The sequence below is a fragment of the Pempheris klunzingeri genome, chromosome 24 (assembly GCF_042242105.1).
Source record: "Pempheris klunzingeri isolate RE-2024b chromosome 24, fPemKlu1.hap1, whole genome shotgun sequence".
NCBI lineage: Eukaryota > Metazoa > Chordata > Actinopteri > Acropomatiformes > Pempheridae > Pempheris > Pempheris klunzingeri.
Genome location: NC_092035.1, coordinates 4643335 through 4662614, shown reverse-complemented (window position 1 = coordinate 4662614; position 19280 = coordinate 4643335). Strand labels below are relative to the sequence as shown.

Sequence of the window (19280 nt, the reverse complement as noted above, 5' to 3'; positions counted from 1 at the left end):
TTGACAGAGCAACTTAGGATCCGCCTGCCTGCCTGTGTTTCTGTCTGTAGTCAGCGTCCCTGTGTGGTGCCTCCCCCTCCAGCCCAGAATGGCCAAATCTGGTGTTTTTTTTTGTGTCCATCTCGCTGTCTGTCTCTAACATCCATGGTGTTATTTTTCTGCAGATGATGCTCCCTCTCCTTCTTCCACTCCGCCTCCATCCTCATCCCCTCTCTTCCACTCCCGCTGACCTCTCTTGAATTCCTCAGATGTGCCTCTTCATGTGTAGCGCCAAGTGATCCGACCGCGAGAAACACCTGCAACCAAAGAGAGGGAAACAGAGTACAGCCTGTTAGTGTGTTACCAGTGCAGGGGAAAGAAGTTTGTTTTGTCGATTGAGCTAAATGTTGCTGTTAGCTAGTGAGTGCTGAGCCACTAATGCACACGCAATTAGTATATGTGTAACTAATTCATAATCAGCATTTTCAGCAGCACTCCTAATGACTTCAGCTGCGCCATGAATAACTAGAGAGCCCACAGATGGATCTGTTGAAACAGTGCGGAGGGGGGGAGATGAAAAAAAAGCAGCACACAAAACATGTGCTGTAAAACGATAGCTAAATTAGATGAATCGAAGCCTCTCATCTGAAATCAGGCTTGCAGAATTTCCAGGGCCTAGCTGCACAGTGAAAAATGAAATTGCTCTGCATGTGCGCTGGCCTATTTTTTTTCTTCAAATGTTTGATTATTTCAACCTGATTGCCACAAATTGACGTAATGTATGCTTTCAGCTGGTGTTTGGTTTATTCCATGCATGCTTACACAAAGACGCAGCCATTGTAGGAGACCTACTTTTTCACCACCGCTACAGGATCAACAGTGTTTCTGTTAGATGCCTGCTGAACTAGTACTACAGCTCAGGTCCCGAGAGGAATGCTTTTCAAGAGGCAAGTGTTGCTTTCTTTTAGGTAATTGGGAGCTGCATGTTCTGGTGATTAGTGTGTTAAGAAATATTTGAGATGGAGACTTTTTCAGTGAAGTTTATTAAAGTGGTTCAATCTAAAAGTGTTTAGGGAAAAAAGAAACGAGACCCTACAAAAGTGCTCACAAATTGCTGCATTTTCTGAATGCTCTGCTAAGCTGAACGATAAAGAGGCCAGGTTGAAGTAAATAACTGCAGAATCATTGTGTCCAATGGAAAAACACTGCAGGCTCAAAGGTTCGTTGCCCCATGAAATCATATAACACATCCTTCACAGAATTATTTTTAGATTAAACATTTTTTAAAAGGATATTTGCTAATGCTACTTACAACAAATGCCTCAGGAGTCATTCCACAAATAAAATACCTGTTTGAAATAAGTAAAAGCAGCAAATATGACGCTTTAATTCACTCTAAACTAAAAAGCTGAGAGCTTGGGAGTCAGACCACTTCCACAGTTCTGCAACTGTTGATTTTTTTTTTTCCTGACACCAGTTTCAGATTGGCTCTTTCCACTGAGACAGAGGCAACTGTCTGAGATGTCTACATGAATCAGTGTTTGGCCAAGAGGGGGAGTTACACTGTGATGAGCCACCAGTCATCTGTCTTACTGTCACACCTGCATGTGTATATCTGTATGTGTGTGTGTGTGTGTGTGTGTGTGTGTCACTGTTTCTGCTAACACGAGTGTGTGCACGCTAACAAACACATGTGAGACAAATGAACGGCTCGGGGGACGCGCAGGGGTGTTTTTGTGCGCGCGTCACTGTGTGTGTGCTCGGTGAGACAGATGGTAAAGTATGACTCACGACTCGGGGGCACGACACCAGCTGGCACACCGTGGGTCTGTCTCCTGCTCCCCTCCTCCCCCCACACCCCCCATCCTCAATCTTCCCTCTGTCTCCCCTGTTTCCCCTCTTCCTTCATCTCAGCAGGGTGTGTGTGTGTGTGTCTGTGTGTGTTGGGCTGGAGGGGTTGGGCGCCTTGTGACACATGACAGAGGTGGGCCTGAATTAGGGATGTGCCCTAGGGGGGGTCTGGTGGCGGGGGGAGGTGGGAACTCAGGGTGGAGGAGGGAGGAATACTGTATTTACAGTCTGTCCAGCTGAGACCTGATTAAGTTGACACTGCCTGGCCCCCTGCTCCTTCACACACACACACACACACACAGATGACCAAGACGCACACTCTTTCATACACATTAAGGCAAAGTACCCTCGGTGAAGAGGGATTTCTTTTTGTCCTTCCATAATGAAGCTATACATGATTCAAGAGGTCACATATTCAATAACTCGCTGTATTGTGATCTATTCTCAGACTGTCAAAGAGGCTGCGCTTTTCATTAAAACACACGTAGACACACACATTCTGGCTCTAACATTTTTTGACACTGGATGACGTCTTTGTGAATTTTCGGCTTCATGAATGACTTAATCTTGTCAAGATGGACAGATATACTTTATATATTTATATATTATTTAGATATACGGACTTTTTTTTTTAATACTGACAAAACTGCATGTAAATGGCAAATTGCAATTACAAACGCATACAACTGAAACAAAAGGAAAATGCCTTTTTTTTTATGTTTAAGTTAGGAGACACGACACCCACATTTGTTTTGCACACAGATAACATTTTCTTGATTATTGTTTTATCAAACGAAAGTGAAACTCAGAACTATAGATTCAAATGATCTTCTCACCCACATTTTCACCTGGCGGTCCCTTGTCTTAAACGCTGTGGTGGCACAATATTGCTCCGAGACCCCAGAGGTGTCAGCGGGGGCCACATCACAGATCGAGGGGTGTAATTAAAGCAGGAATAAAGATTTTTATGTCTGAGTCAAGCTGATCGTTTTTTTTTTTGCAAATAATGGCCGCTGAATGTTTGATGATTTTTGTCACCGGAGCCACATTTGAGGAGCCCAGCGAATTAATATTTTGCAGCAGTTCATAATTCAGCAGAAGACGGGGCGGCGAATTAAGGAGCAGAGTAGCAGGCAAATTACATAAGAGCAGCTCTTCGACGTGACACCTCCGTCTAAGATTGAGAGGATATTTTCTGCTTTGTAAAAACAGGAAGCACCATAGGATTGTTTGAAATCAGTTTGAGAAAACCTCAACAGTACTGAGAGTTGACAAAAAGGCACAATTTGCTGAATGATTAGATTTTGTCATTTACAAACTGCTCTGCTGGTCACTTTGCTCAAGGACGCTCGGGTCGCAGGGATCAGACCAGGAATCATCCGGTTTACAGGATAGCCTCCCAAATCACTGGACCAACCTGAGGCTTTATTTACAGGAACATGCAGAACTGTATTTTGGGTCACGGTGGCTTTGGAAATTCCCCAAATGTATTTTACCTCTAAAATGTCCAGCACACCAAAAACTGGAATCCTTCTTTATAAAGAATACTTAATACCCCAAAAACGTCAACATCAAATTAATATTCTATACCAGTGATGTGTGATAGTGCTAATGGCTTCCACAGCTATTTTACACCTCTGTCCCAGCATGAAAGCAGCCTCCAAATCAAGGCCATGTAACACCATGTGAGGAGATGCACTATTAATATGCTACACAGCGTCTGGTGTCTGTATAGAGCAGAATAAGCACCCTTTGGATTCCCATTGAACGATTGAGCAGGTTTGGTCTTGCGTGTGTTGCAGAGGAGCACACATTAGTAATCCTGCCAGCACACTTTTAAACTGGGTCAGTACCAAACACACATTTGGGTGTGTTACCCGCATCTTGTAGCACTTCTTTACAAAACCAAACTGTGTACAAAACACAATGGGAAAACATAGCCCGCTGTGCTCGTGGAACTACTTCAAATAACCCCTGGAAAATGGAAGAAAAACATAAGGGAGAGGGAAGGAGGGAGAGTTGTGTTTTGACAGACCTGTCACAGTGGTTGCACTTAAAAGGCTTGGCGCCGGTGTGTTTGCGGTAGTGCCTCGTCAGCTCGTCACTCCGGGCGAATCGCCACTCACAGCCCTCCCATGAGCACTTGTACGGCTTCTCACCTGGAGGATGGAAAAAAAAAACACGCATAAGCACCTGTTTCATCGCTCATCCAGCAATCACACGCTTATTTGTCTGCACTCTTCTGCGGTCATGTGAAAACCCTCTGTGATACTGGTGTGGAATCACAAATCCAAATATTTATCGCCCTCAAGTTCAGGATTTATAGATTCTGACAATTCTGACGAGCAGAGAATCTATTTAAAAGACTATATTTTGAATATTGTTATTCCATGGGAGTTTGCATTCTATTTCACCAATAAAGATCCCTGTTCCTCCCTTCACTTTTTGTCCTTTTTTAGGGGCGGGAAAGAGAGCAAGGCAATGTTTAACACTGAGATGGAGAAGCTCCCACTGGTCTCCAATCTTGCTGAACACGCAGAAGAGGAGTAGAGGGTAGAGAGAAGTGGAGCGAGAGAAGAAGTGGAGAGGGAGGGAGGTGGGGGGATTAGAGGCAAGGTGGATGAGAGAGTGAGAAGAGGTGGCGAGATGAGACCAGGAGAGGGAAAAGTGGAGTAGGAGAGAAGTGCTGCAGAAGTGGATTAAGGCAGAGGAGGCTGCAGATATGCCGTCAGCGGAGGGGGTAGTGATAATTAGGCCAGTCACACGGCATAATGGCAAGGAATCACAATCTGCCAGCTGCGTCCAGCTCGGAAGATGTCACCTGCATCAGTCACATCCCATCTGGACCGGTGGCTCGTGGTTGAATACAGTCACACTGACACACTGACCAGCTCTGCTTGAGTGGCTTCGACACAAAAACTGACTTAATTTGTTGAATGTGATTAACGAAAGGGACAAAAGCAATGGAGCAACTGCTTTGTGAAGACAAGTCAAGATTGAGAAGAGTGGTTGTAAAAAGACAGTAGTGGTTTTGTGCCATTATCTTTACCAGATATTGCAGAAATTCACTGATTGTTCACAGACTTGTTCATGGGGCAGAAGCTAAAAAATCAATAATAAATAAAGAATTTCTGTGTTCCAATTAAAAGTACATTTCTGAGTTTTAGGCGTGCTGAATGTCATTAACATGAACTGTAATTTCATGGCAAGTTCTCCTGAGATGCAAAGCTGAATGGCACAAGCCGAGGAGAATGAGAAAACAATGCACATAGCTCGACATATGACCTGTTTGAACACTTTCTATCAAACACACCCATCGAGCAGCCATGTTGCGGAGCACTCCATTAACAGGAATCATGCACGGTATGATGGTGAGAAACAGAGGTGCGTTAGGTTACAGCCGTGATGAGATGATAAATGAACAAGTGAGAAAAAATGACCTCCAGTTGCCAGTCAAGGAAAAGAACACTACCACTGAATACAAATTGATACCACTTAATCAATCATGATTCATTTGGACTTTTTTCCCCTTTAATTGCATCATTTCAGCGTAACAACACTGATTTGACACTAAACAACTCCACTATGATCTATTTCAGATAGAATAATATTCATGGCAGGTAAACATGCTCAGTCAACAATTTTCTGTTCATTAAAAGCTGGTTGAAAGATCAAGAAATGAGCCCAGCCCCCTGTTATCTATCCATGCATGTCCCCATTGTGGACATATATCCCATCATACTGCCTCACTTCCCAGAAACACTCAGAGCAGCAGGTCTGGGCCATCCCGCTCTGGCCAATGATATTCCCGGGAGGCAGGGATGCCTGAATATGTTGCCTAGCAACGAGAGCGAGGGGGTGGGGTGTGTGTGTGTGTGTGTGTGAGAAGGGGGTGCACTGAAACATGAGGAGGCAGTAGTCAGTGCAGCTGGCTGGATCTGGCAACGGCACGCCGCCATGCCACCGGCCAATTACCGAGCACGCTGGCAGAATACGGAGGCAGTTGCCTAGCGACGGTAACCGTAGAGCTGTATGGGGCAAGAGGGTGGAGGGAGGGCTGGGGTGGTGGTGGTGGTGGTAGTAGTGGTGGTAATGCAGGAGGAGAGGGAAGGGGGGGCATTAAGAGACCAGAGCCTGCAGCAGTACATAACCACTCAGCTACCGACTCCTCCAACGATACGCTGCCCTCCGTTGCCTAGCAACAGAGTCCCCCCCCTCCTCTCCCTCAAGATGCCCTCGTACATACAGGCAAGTAGAGCAGGTGCACACTCTCCTTAAATACATCTTCACACACAAACTGGACGAGGAAGCTTACTTTTAAAAAGCAATGTCCATATAGTTTGACTGATTGGCAGATTAAAATGGCAATCAGGGACCTAATCCACTGGATTAGCCCGAACTCAGCAGCATAATCTGATTATGCTCTGTTACTTTTGGATTACTTTGCCTGTTAAACATAAAATGTAGATTATGAAGCTAAGTGGATTATTTCCTCTGATTTAAAATATCAGGATTGTGGACAGTGTTGTTGTTGAAAACCATTATTTATTCTGCATTATTTCATAACATCCCCATTAGCTGACACCGTTCACTCTGATGTGCAATCAAAATGCTTTTTCCCTTTGAAAATGTTTTTGGGACTAATCAAATAAGCAATCACATATTTCTCATCTGTAATCTGATAACTGGGAGTCACTGTAATCCCATTATGTGTAATCTATGACTTCCGAATGCTCTCTCGCGCACACACACACACACATGTAGACACACACACACACACACACACACAAAAACAAACACACACACGCACACATGCATGCACTCACTCCAGCCTCTCAGGTGCCAGTGTTGAAGTTAATTGCATTCCCTCCATTAGCTGGAGCTGAGGCTGGGCATCGGGGTCTCAGAGGTCATTAGAAAGAACGTTTTACAGGCTCCTGTCCACAACTTACACTGCAGGCTTAGAGATGCACAAAAAGAAGAGAGAAACAGGTTTAGAGAAAAAGATAAAAGATGGGGGAACTAAGGGGGAAGTAATGCACTGTTAGAGAGAGGTGTGAGGATAATGGAAAACTTTATAGTGGAAGTGCTAAATGCTATCAAATTGCAAGAACAAACCTTTTATTTTAAAATACTTAATAGTATACAGACACCTGAACATTTCACCTGCACGTCATTTTAAAAGTCTTGAATCATGAGCATTTATTCTCTGTACTATCGGCCATATAGTGTCGACCTGTTGGATTGTAAAAAGATATCTTATTTATTGAAGGCCTGAAAAAAACGCAACGCAATATTGGTCAGAACAATTGCAGTTCGATGTTTTCCTCAGCTCATGCAGACAGTGCCGAGCAATAAAATGAGAACGTGTGAGAGGAGCATATATACAGAGACAGAAGTGTTATGAAAAGACTGATGTAGAATAAAAGTGAAGAGAGAACCAGAGAGAGAGAGAGAGAGAGAGGGGCAGATGAGGCACCGAGAGAGAGGCAGAGAAGGCTGAATAACCCAACAGTCATGGTGTTGTACTCGTTCCCTCACCCTGCCCAAAATCTAATTGTACCATTCCTTATCTGCCATAAGCCTATTCAGAAAAAGCTCTACAGGGCACTGTCATTTCAACTCAGCCCGTCTAATTCCAGATTAAATCGTAGCCTTTTCTCCGTCAGTAATTTATGGAAATAACAACTAAGAAAAAGAGGATTTGAGTAATGACATCTTTAAACTTGTCAGGATAATGGCTCAGTGAATGGGGGAGCCTGTGGCACTGCTGTCTTTTTCTGAAGAGGGTCGCTCTACTGTACCTCCCCCATTCCTGTCTTCTGTCTTCATCTACTCTTTGTTTTGCTCCATGTCACTCTCTCCTCTTCTCCTGCCTTTTCTTTAGCTTTTGTGTTTTCTTTTGTCATCTTATGTCGACATTTCCCCCTTTTATCGCGCTACCTTCCTGGTTCGAATAACAAGACGGATGTTCTTTGGGTAGATGCTTTTAACCAAAGCACCTTATGTGACAGGGATAAGCTTGAGGGGGAAGGGTTCCTCTGGAAAAAACAGAGCCCTTTATGGTGCTATATGTAACATTGTATGTCATTAAGTCATTACCGGATCAGCTTTTAAACAATTAGCCAGATAGAGAAAGAAAGAATGGCACATTAGCTTACAACTAAAACAAGTTTTACAATACAAGATATCAAACATAACAGCAAACATCTGTGAAATGTTCTGCTAATCCAAATCCAAACATGGAGTACTTGAGATGATACATCTGATTTGTTTTAGTCTTCCCATTCATCCCTTTGCTTGTATGTATAGTGTGACTGGACAGCATCCGTGGCACTGGTTTCCCAGTTGGCATGGAGTTTAAGCACAGGGGCTGTAGACATGCCACACTGGGGAAATCAATGATCGCGTGCCTGTGCCCTTTGTTCCAGTCAGGCTGATGCCTAATCCTGTGGTGTGCCCCACCGAGGGTGTGATCACATGCACAGCGGCCTTTCTTCATTCTTGATATACAGTTGTTGATAAGTTGATTTTATTGACATTCACACCCCCAAAAATAGACCCAGAGTCATGTGTAGCGTCTGGTCTGGACAGCTTTGATGATCTCTCAACCATTACGCTTGGTGATTTAGATGGTGGGTAGCAAGACAATCTCATCTGAGAGCCTGTAGCTTCATTTAGTATAATGGATGCTCTTTGCTGTACCTCAACGGGTTAAAACACATAACACTGCTCTGTATTAGCAGAGTCTGAGTCCAGACTGTAGGCCGGCATACATTTAATTTGTTCCTCTAAGCTTTCCAAGCATGATCAATGGCTACATATCAGATGTCATATTCATCTCATTACACCCCCCACTGCCTCTCTTAGAGGGGGGTAGAGACCTACATTTTCAGCTATTGCAGCCAATTTATTTCCACAGAAATTCAAATATTGTTCACACCTTCCCAACCAAGAGAAAAAGGAAACGCTCAAGAGTTCAAATAAACACTCCTACTGTGTTTGGTGTGAAAGACACCTGAAGGCAAATGGATGCTGAACTCTAACCCTGCTAATTCATAACACAGACACAACAGTGTTTGCTTTCCATTCATGGAGATGGGATCCTTCATGACCCGCCTCATAAGATTACAATCAACCATTATATTGGAAACATATTTCCCTGGTCTTAAAACTATCCTATTACCACCCTTGCAAAATCAGGCAATCTCCAACCTCAGATTGAGAGCCACTGACCTAGACTTATAGTACACATAGAGGACGGGAGGGCCTGAAATAAACTGGGGAAATGGCGGCCTATCCAGGTCAATCCATCCATCACTGTGCAGTTACTCAGACGGAGGACAGCTCCCCGACAGGGGTCTGAGTGGTTTGGGATTGAGATGGAAGAGTGGGAGAGTTATAGCTCCTGAACCCTCCCCCCTTCCTTCTTGAGAAGAACCTTGACAAGGAGGGCCTGTCCTGGTTTGGCACAGAGAAGTACTTAGGTAGAGGCTGGGAGAAGAGAAGTGGGTTTTCTTAAATTATCACGGCTTTTCCTTACATGGCAATATTAATAGTCCATTACATGATCCCAGGGCTGTTTTTTTTCTTTATATCATGTTATGTGCATTTTGTACTTGTGCCAAGAACGTGAGAGACCTTTTTCTTAGTGATTTCAAGTCAGGTTATCTAGGAATTCAGAAAGCAAAGTAGCTGGAAGGATGGATGAATAAATGTATGAATGTAGTGCTCACATAGACCATAGATAGATGAAAATGTTGACGCCAACGTAGACTTAAAACCAGCCCACATTTTATATGTCTCTTGTAGAGAAATGTTTCTCTCCCCTCACAGACCACATGAATTGTCCAGAGGCAAATTGTCCCATAAAGTACACATGCCCCGATAGAAGGCACTTTCAATTGTATTCTTTCTGTTTCTATGTTCAGCACAGCCGCTCTGGCTGTGTCTTCTTCGGTGTGCAGCAGCCATTTAGCTTCAGGATTGAGTCTTTTCAGCCTGTCACCAACAATGAGTGTCAATCAGTTTTATTACCAGCAGGTGTATTAAGTGGCTACCTCTGGAAAGAGAGGAGTCCTCAGAGGTGCCTTACTGAAAGTCTCATAGGGTCACTTACTGACATTATATCAGAAAAGTGCACTAACTAATATGCAGATATTCACAAACTATATTAAACAGATTATGTAACCTGGTGTCTCTGTACAACTCCTACCCATATACATACATACACATTTACACAAATTTATGTAAATTAATGTGAGTTGTGTCGGCAATTCCAAACAATTATATTGAACCCATCCTGAAGTTAATGATTATTTCACACTGAAGAGACCTTGCAGAAATACATGTGCATTTCCCTCCCTTGTGCTGAACATGAAAACAGACACACTAGAATTAAAATGCAATTCTGACTAATTCAGTGAACAAAATCTTGTCAAAATACCTGAGCAATATTCTGTCTCTGACAAAGTACTACTACCACTTCTTCCTCTTTCACTAACACTCCTATTAATTACTGCTTCAACTGCATCAATGAAGTAATCTATCTCACCTGTATGTGTCCTCTGATGGGCCTTTAGGTGGGAGCTCTTGGTGTACACCTTCCTGCAGCCGTTGAATTGACAACGGTGGATCCTCTTCTTGTTCTCTGGTAGCTCCCCCACCCCGATCACACATGCAGCCCCCTCCTCTTCGTCCTTCATCCGGACAGGGAGTGCGTGCGCTGCCACCAGCCGGGCCGCGCTAAGCCCCACCTTCCTTGCCACCAGCTTCAGGGTAAGCGTCCCATCAGCCGAGGCCGTCAGTGTCTGGTTGGGTTTGACGAGGTGTCGGCCCAGCTCTGGCGACGATGGGGGTGTCAGGGAGGTGACAGCGCTCAGCTGGGCCTGGTGGACACCTTCCATCCCCTCTTCGTTTTCCAGCCCCTGGCCCTTGGGTTTGAGGTCTCTTTTCATTGCACCAGTGGAGGGAAAATTCTTCCGCGTTGGGCAAAGGATCACTGGAGGTGGGCTTGGGGGTTCAGGGAGGCTGGGCAGGCTGGGGAGCAGGGCGTCTGTCAGCTCTTCCTCGCCATCCTCTTTCAGGTAGGCCGGAGTTAGGAGGCCATCCAGGTCTTGGTCGAACAGCTCTGACAGACGCTTGGGCTCAGTCTGGAGATAGCGCTCCAATTCTAGGCATGTCTACAAGAGAGAACGTGGAAGAAAAGACTCAATTTAGACTCCATTCAGGTAAGTTCATGCATTTGGGCATCTGCACTGAAAATGCCCATCCTCACTCTCAAATCCCACTTGACAATTTCAACAGCTTTCAGATCATCCGATATGCCTTTACACACTGTGGAGAGAAAATCTGCATGGTGCCATCCTCTCACCCAGACAGGCAACTTAGGAGCTCTGCCAGCTGTCACATGCACACACACAGATAGCCACCAAGACAGCCAGGATTACCTGGCAGCTCCAGCAAGACGGCTGATTACACACTGATTGATTGCAACCGCTGCAGCGCGGAACGAAAGCGAGGCGAGTGGATAGCGGGAGGAGAAGTCCTAAACTGTACAGAACTCCTATCAAACAACATTTTATAGAGCTTTGACAAGCCATGTGTGCACCGGCTTCCACTGAGCCAAGATAGGAAGATTTATTCAGCTGTAGTTATGGTCTGCTTCATCCCTATTACTCCAAACACCTCTCCCCACGGAGGGCAAATAAAAGGCTACATCCCCGATTTGTGTGAACTGGCATCCTGAGAAGTCTATTACTTTACAACAAGCTGGCAAGGTTCTAAGAGGGGAGCCAGCGAGGGAAAGAGATGCTCCATGTCCAAGGATGAAGCTATTATGTTTGAATGGACGGCGCCAGTTTGATCCCAGGGATCGTTGTGTTTCGCTTGTAGCCACTAACCCATTTTGACAGCTGAGATGGAGGCTAGCAGCTCCACTGGGCGCGTGTTACTTGCTACTTCATTTGTGTGTAAATAGGCACTGACAGACAGAGTAGCTAGTTCCATTATCAGGAATAAGGTTGTACAGACTGAACACATCAGAGACATTTACAATCTTACACCCCCCACCCTCCTTTCCTTGTTTGCACCTTCTAAAAATAAAACTGCACTTTTTTTTTTCTTTTTTGGAGGGGGGGTGTCTGTTGCTAAGGGAGTGTGATTTCTCCTGTAAGTTGTCTTCTTCGAGGAACAGAAAGGGATTTGGAGTTGTTTTTTTGACTGTCTACAGTATTTGCATACTGACATCAAATTAAAAAGCTGCTCTAGACCACATCTACGGTGAGAATTGAAGATAATGCCTCCTCCCTCCACTGCACGCCTTTTTTTTTTCTTCCTCTGATGACTTTGAAAAATAACTTCTTTCATGCACCATGTGAGAAGTCTCTACTGCTTCCTTGATGGCTACGGCCAGTGAAACGTGATGAGAAGGGTTTTTTTTCCTTTATTTTTTCTTTCATAGCACAATTAAATATTGAAAGCATCGAGACATGATGAAGGGAATAACATTCTCTGGGCCCATGAGGTGCAGAGGTATCAAAAGAAAAATACAAACCTGCTCTGTTCACAACACAGCCAGTGCTATCTTTCAAGCCCTCCACCTGCCCTCCAGCCCCCGCATTAGTCTCCCTCTCACTCATTTTTGACATTACCCCTCTCCTTCTGCCTCACCCCCTATCGATTCCCTAAAATCATCTTTTTCTCTCTCCGTCTTTCTTCTCATTGTCGTTCCCTCCTCTCCCAAGGTGAGGACTAATTATCCGCTAAAACCAGCCAGTTAAAGGGGACTTTATTCAGCAAAACGCTTAGGACTGCAAACCAAGGTGAGTGTGTGTGTGTGTGAGGTAGAGATAGTTCAGGGGAGCGGAAAAGAGGATAGAAACGGATAAGTGAGAGGGGGGCTGAGTGGAGGGTGAAGGAGGAGGAGGAGAGTAATGGAGGGACAAGGTGAAGGAGGCAGGAGAGGAGAGAGGAGAGGGAGACAGTGCAAAGGAAGGTGTTGACTTCATTTTCTCCATGGGGGGTGAATCCTTTTTGGAAGTGTGACATTTGGCATAACAGGATCCTGTCAGCGGGCAAGCCACAGGCCTCATCCACACACACACACACACACACACAGGAACGCACGCACAGAAAAGGGTTCATGCACACTAAATGTTAGGTTGCGACCCACGGTGATGTGCTAGGACGTCAGCTGTGACACGGGGTAAGGTGGAGTGTGAGTGTGCGTCCACGCAGGCACACTGTCCTTATGAGCGCACATGTGTGTGCATACTGAACGTGGCATGTTTGACAAGGTAAGAAGGATGAAACAGGCTGCAGGTGAGGGGGGTGGCAGGTACGACAGGCTTATCGTGCCGCTCCTTCTTTCCATCCATCTTCCTCCTTCTTTTCTCCCATCACTCCATCAAGCCCCACCCACCCACCTCCCCTTCTGATACCCTCCTCCCCCAGGTGGTGACATTAACATTGTAAGAGAGAAGGTCACGCAGTTGATCAGCGGTTCCTGTGTGCAATGGGAGCAGTGTGGGTGTATGTACTGCATGTGGCTGCATGTAATCATGCTAATTTGTGTGTGTGTGTGTGTGTGTGCGTGTGCACATCATTTTGCTAGTGCACGTGTCTGTGCGTGCAGCATCATTATGCTGCTCTGTATGTGTAATTATGCAGCTTTTGCGTGTGTTTGTGTGAACACCTACGCACATGCATAAACATGTATATTTGCTGGTCTCGTGGCCTGAAGTGAATGTGGAACTTGTGTGTGTGTGTGTGTGTGTGTGCAGGCAAGCAAGAGCCAAAAGCATTGCACAATAGCCAAGATAAAGGAGCGCTCATGGCCCGCTTCAGCTCTATTTGGACACATGCCGATCTAGAGAGCCAACATCAATTGGCTCTGTATAAAGCCAGGGTCCATTTCCTAAAAGGCTTGTGAGATGATTCCTTCGTCCGAGCCAGGATAAGCTGAGACAATCCAAAGGCTGTTCCAACAGCTGCCCCACCTCCACCTGTAAACTGGAGCAAATTGCTTTGATGATGGAGGGTGGTTGGGTGACTTAGGACAGTCCTTCAACCCAGATTCAGGCCACCAGATTGTCAAACTTCTCCAACTTTTGACTTGACTAGCACAGGTGTTGCTAATAACATTAACAATGGCTCTGTTTTATTCATGTGCCTCGGTGAGCCGTGACAGTGTGACAGTGAGCCAGCATGCACAACGCTAGGACCCTGGAACTGAAGCAGCTAAATGGAATTCAGCCATTGCTAATGTTATTTACACACGTGCTCTTCCTACTGTTATATGTCAAAATGTCCTCCATGAAAAAGATCAACAAAGAAGTGTTGTATGACACCTATTTCCACCTTTCTATGTTCATCACAAGTCACTCTCCAGTTATGTAATGTGTCTACTAATTGGTTGAGCAGTGAAAGGTTACCTCTAATAAGGTCAAAGTTAAAACTGATTGAAGTTTGAGTGCAGCGGTGAGGCATAAAATCCGAGCAGCAGCGTTACTGCAAGGTACAGCATTGCTGCTTTCTTCTTAAGATTAAGATTAGTGTGGCTCTGCTGCTGGCGACTAATGTGATGGTCCAAAAAAAACCGCAATGATATGAAAGAGACAAAAGCAGCAAGTTTTCACATTTAGGAAGCTGGAGCCTATAACAGCTGGCATGTTTTTTCTTTAATAAGTGAAATTACTGAATTATCAAAGTAGTTGAATTAAGTCTTAACTTGTATTGACGTCTCTTCTGGTTTCCTTGCCAAACACAATATCATTTCCAAGAAGGATTGATGAGTTTTGCACAGCAACACTTAATTGCACAGTTAATTACCTTGTCAATTTTCAGCTGTAGCTTCATTCATTTTCACACATCAAGAACATTAACAATCTATGGTTTTTTTAATAGTTTTGGGGTTTATGTTTCTTAGAGATAGACTGGATGGCTGCATCTTGATTAGGAAAATGATTGTAGTAAGTCTACAATAGGGGAATGGAGTCATCAGTCAGAGCCAACTGTTGATGAAATGATGAGTCACTATGATCCAGGTGGAAATGCATCATTGAAAGATTTAGAAAGAGCACAGTTCATTCAAACTATACACTGGAACAGGCGCTTTGTCTATATACTGAATATCTTCCTAGTCATTAATAAACAAGCTTTCTATTTGAGGAAGATTGACTCAGAAGAAGACTCAGCGGCCACAGAAGTGTCAAAATAGGAATAATATGGACCTGTGGTTGGGTTTGGGTCAAGTCACTGCACATTTTTTAGCTTAGGCCAAATCACTTGAATCTTCTTGTCTTTACTCCCCATTTATCTCGAAATGCTTCTCACACAGTCAAGCAGGGTGAGATCTGAACCAGTCCTAATTTGGTAACCTCTACTTTTCATTCTGTGACTTTTCAGTTTTAAAAAAAAAAAGTCTCCCTTCCCCTCTCCTCCTGTCCTCACTTCTCCTCTCTGTCTCACCCTCTTCTCCCCTCTTCCACGAGGCCCTTGGCCTGGCAGCTGATCCTCTCTCCCCGTCACATTTGGCCTGCGCCACGCCGCCTGCCATCACCATCAAAGTGCAGGCTGCCTCCCAACTGTTAGCACCCCGCTACGTCGCTAATAAAATGCCTGGGTTATAAATATGAACAGAAGAGCATGCATAATGCCCTAAAGGAAGGCCCAAAACACCACTAAACAGATAAATGTAATGGGGTGGATACGGCTCATTAATTTTAGGATAACCGTGTTTAGTTTTTACAGATGCCGTGATAGAGACAAGGTGCTATGAATAATATTCAGAGCTGATGCTAGCAGGGTTGAAAAGGGCAGGACTATAAGGGGGCCCTGAGCTGGAGGGGGTGATGCAGCACTATTGTTAAATTCACTGAGACTGGGTCGGGGTGCTGTCACATCTTTTCAACAGTGACCTATGATTCCCTGCAGCACCTTCTTTGCAGGGCTGCATCACTCAGGATTATATAGAAATTATTTATTTTGTTTAAAACTGAGATCTGATTGTTAGGTACACTGATTCTGTAAAATAAAACAATACTTTCATTATTTTGTGTGATAGGTAAAGTCTCCATAATGGCATGTCAAAATAAATATCACAAAAACGTCTTTTGGCAAACAATAAAAATGTTATACAGTTTGACATTGTGGGAAATTTTATCTTATTTTACTGGCTGGTTAAATGAGGAACTTGACACAGCTCACAATTGTACAGTAAATATTTAGCAAGAGCCAGGTGTTTTTAGTGTGCATGGCTTTATACGTGGTCTACTGTGTTGACCTTTGATGGTTTCACAACAGCAGTGTTTGCACAGAGGATGCTTTTGATTGTGACCACCATCTTTAAAAAAAAAAAAAAACTGGAGAAAGATTCCTCTTCAGCACCAAGTTGACATTTAGATTACTTGGTTTGGCCATTTTGATATCCAGCAGGGGTTTGGTTACACATTTCAAAAGTGAGTAACATTCATGTCATGGATGAATTAACACGGACTTCCCCGCAACCTTGTTTCTCTTCTTTTGTTGTTTTGCATTTAACTGACATCATGTCATTGTCATTTGTCCCAGAAAATACGAGGGACTCGGTTTGATTCAGAGGGTGTAAATGCAATCCCACTGCGATTACAGCTCTGATTAAAATCCTTCTGAGAAATTAATCAGTTTTACCCTACAGGTAAGGCTGCACAACAGTCAGTTCTCACATCAGTGAGAAAATCTGGCCTGCGATGATCCAGGGAATCAAATCGTCTGATGCTTTTCTCCTTATTCGTTTGATTTCATTTTTATGGTTCACTGTTTTACTTTACTGACTTTGTTTACAGCCATCTTTGTTATTGCTATTTGTAATTCAGCAACACACTTGGCACTTTTATTGAAGCAAAAGTTTGGGCGGACACTTAATTCAGTGAGCCGTCTTTCACTCGGTGTGTAAGTGCATGTATGTGAGAGTGTCTATGCACATGTCTTATCCTGCCATAGTGTGTTAGAGGGCCTATGTCTCCCATTGATCTGGTGAGCCGGGCCAAGCCATCACTCTGAGGTGACAGCTAAATGACCAGTAGCCCTAGGCGCGGGCCATCTCACCAAAAGCCTTTGTGTGTTTGCGTCGCAGTGCCTAATCGATACGAAATGATACCACGCAGGAGCTCATCAGCGGTGGCCGTCGCAGCTGACAGAGACGGTAATCTATAGCTTCACTGAGCAATACTTGCACAGAACCCCCCACCAGTACACACACACACACACAGAAAGTCTCCAAAAAGCACTCCCTCCCCTCTAAGCTGCCCTTCAGGGTTTTTGCTCCTTCTCGTGCTCTCACTAAGAGCTCCAGCCCCCAGATTCAGATTCCTTGGAGAGCAGCATGGCGTCATCGGCGGGTTCCCAGTTGAGCGGGGAGCCTGCCTACGGGGCCAGGATGAGGGGAAGGGTGGGGTGCGGGTGGGGAGATAACGCTTCATTTTCCTCAACGCTGATCTGAATAGCAGAGCGCCCTTGCTGCGCCGTGTTATTCTCAATGGAGAGAGCAGCAGGGGGTGCAGTGTTTGGCCAGGAGGGATGTTGGAGCTCCTGAAGCCCCGACGGGGCTCCAGAGCAACGAAGCAGAGGAGAGACGGAGGGAGAAGAGACACAAAGAGAAAGAGCTAGAGGGCAGAGACAAAGCTAATTTATCTGCCTTCCCAGAGAGAAGATGGAAGCGACAGACAGGTGAGAGATGAAGGAACAGGCCTCTGTACAAGCTATGCAAAGAATTACATTTCAGATTAGGAGAGGAAAGTTTGAAGAGAGTGTAAAGGGTCCTACCCACAGATGCGTAAGCAAAAAAAAAAAACAAAAAATTACTCAGCACCTTAGAGGAGGAAAAGAAATAGAGGGAAAGATATGAAGCTTGAAATGCCACAGACAGGAGTCCTCCTCCTCACTGACTAACAGCTCCATCTCTCCAGGCAGCCGAGCCTCACCTAGCTTCAGATAACACACCACGGAAACAGCTTAATTACACACGCGGCCTTATCAGACGACATTAGCCTCACAGTAATAATCAGGGCCGCCGTCAGCCCCTCCGTCAAAGCCTGGCAACGCAGCACCTCGAGGCGGTTTTACACAGTGCGGGCTTCAAGCTGATAACAGACACTGCCAGTTGTTAAATCACGATTTGCTGACGGAGTTTGAGGGAATAATGCACATTCGGTTGTAAACCTGACACCTCCTTTACACACAGACAATTTTTGTTTGGATGGCTGCGCTAATAGACACTTGGGTACTTGAAACGCTATTCAGGCAGCGAGCGCGGTTCTGTTTTGTTGGACTTACTGCTTAGATCTACATTTTAGCCACTTAAGCTGTCATTTTAATCCAGTGTTAGGTCTTTAGCACATTCCTCTTGGACAAGGGAACTGAACCTGTGATTGTTCCTGTTGCAGAATAGTTTTGAGTGTGAGGTTCAGTTTTGTTCCTTTTGAGGCAACACATCTCCCCACTATGCCCTCTCAGTTACTGCGGCTTTACTCGACATGTGGATGTGTGTTTGCGTGTGATGGGAGATCTTCAAAGCACCTTTCATCTTGCGGGAAAGCAACAATGATGGAGCACTCAGAGCGCAAAAACCCGGTGACCTCTGCTTAATGGAGCAGAAAGACATTTCCCATTGGTTTCTCTAAGCAGACACAACAGACAGCACACATCCCACATCGTCCCCGACACCAGGTACCCCCCCTCTGTCTTCCCTTAACACATTATGGACACCAATACGAGGAACTCCTTTGCAAAAAGAGACGTTTAAAGAAATGGTGGAGCTCTAGGACTCTGTAAACAAACTGACATCAGTCAATCAGACAAAATCACTCATTAGCTGTCCATACATGGATATTAATAAAGTGCTCAGAAAAATGGAAATCTAATCATTTCCATTTCCATGACAACTTCAACTGGCTTAAAAATGCACACATTCATTGGTGCTGGTGTCTGTAATGAATGGACATGCTGCTTTTCTTTTCTTTATTTTGCTACAAATTGAATATATTTTGTTTTTTTATACGTCGGCCGGACAAATGCTGAAGCTATTTGAAGATGCTGTATTGAATTTTAAGAACTTGAAATGGGTGTTTTTCTATTTTTTTCATATTTTCCATATTCATTATGCACACAAATAGAAATAACTGATAATAATAAGTCCTGCAAGCCGCATCTGAACAGCAGACACAATTGATGAGAGGATTTAAAGGAGTAGAACATAGATTTTGGGAAGTATTTGCTTCCTTGGCATCTTGTCATCACTGTGAGATTACCAGTCAACCAGCACAGTCACAGGAATAAGTCCAGCACATATCCCCCTGTAAAACCACAAACTGTCATCCCCCCCTCACTTTTTTGGCTCCAGAGTCGTTCTTTAAAGCACAGATATTAAATAGGATCATGTCAAATATTGGCAAAGAAAGTGAATACATGTA

At 44.5% G+C, this 19280-nt stretch overlaps 1 protein-coding gene across 2 annotated transcripts in view; it reads right to left on the bottom strand.

The window, feature by feature from the left end:
- Window positions 1-222: 222 nt before the first annotated feature.
- Window positions 223-19280, bottom strand: part of LOC139223807 (Krueppel-like factor 7) — a 31346-nt gene continuing 12288 nt past the window's right edge. Inside the window, exons 2-5 of one of the 2 annotated variants that reach the window (XM_070855807.1) lie at window positions 10833-11012; window positions 10385-10757; window positions 3866-3989; window positions 223-296 (exon numbers count right to left, since the gene is read on the bottom strand). In XM_070855807.1, the coding sequence (XP_070711908.1) occupies window positions 245-296; window positions 3866-3989; window positions 10385-10757; window positions 10833-11012 (729 nt within the window). In that variant the 3' untranslated portion in view covers window positions 223-244. Of the gene's footprint in view, window positions 297-3865; window positions 3990-10384; window positions 11013-19280 lie in introns of both variants that reach the window. The other variant, XM_070855806.1, reaches the window with a different exon arrangement.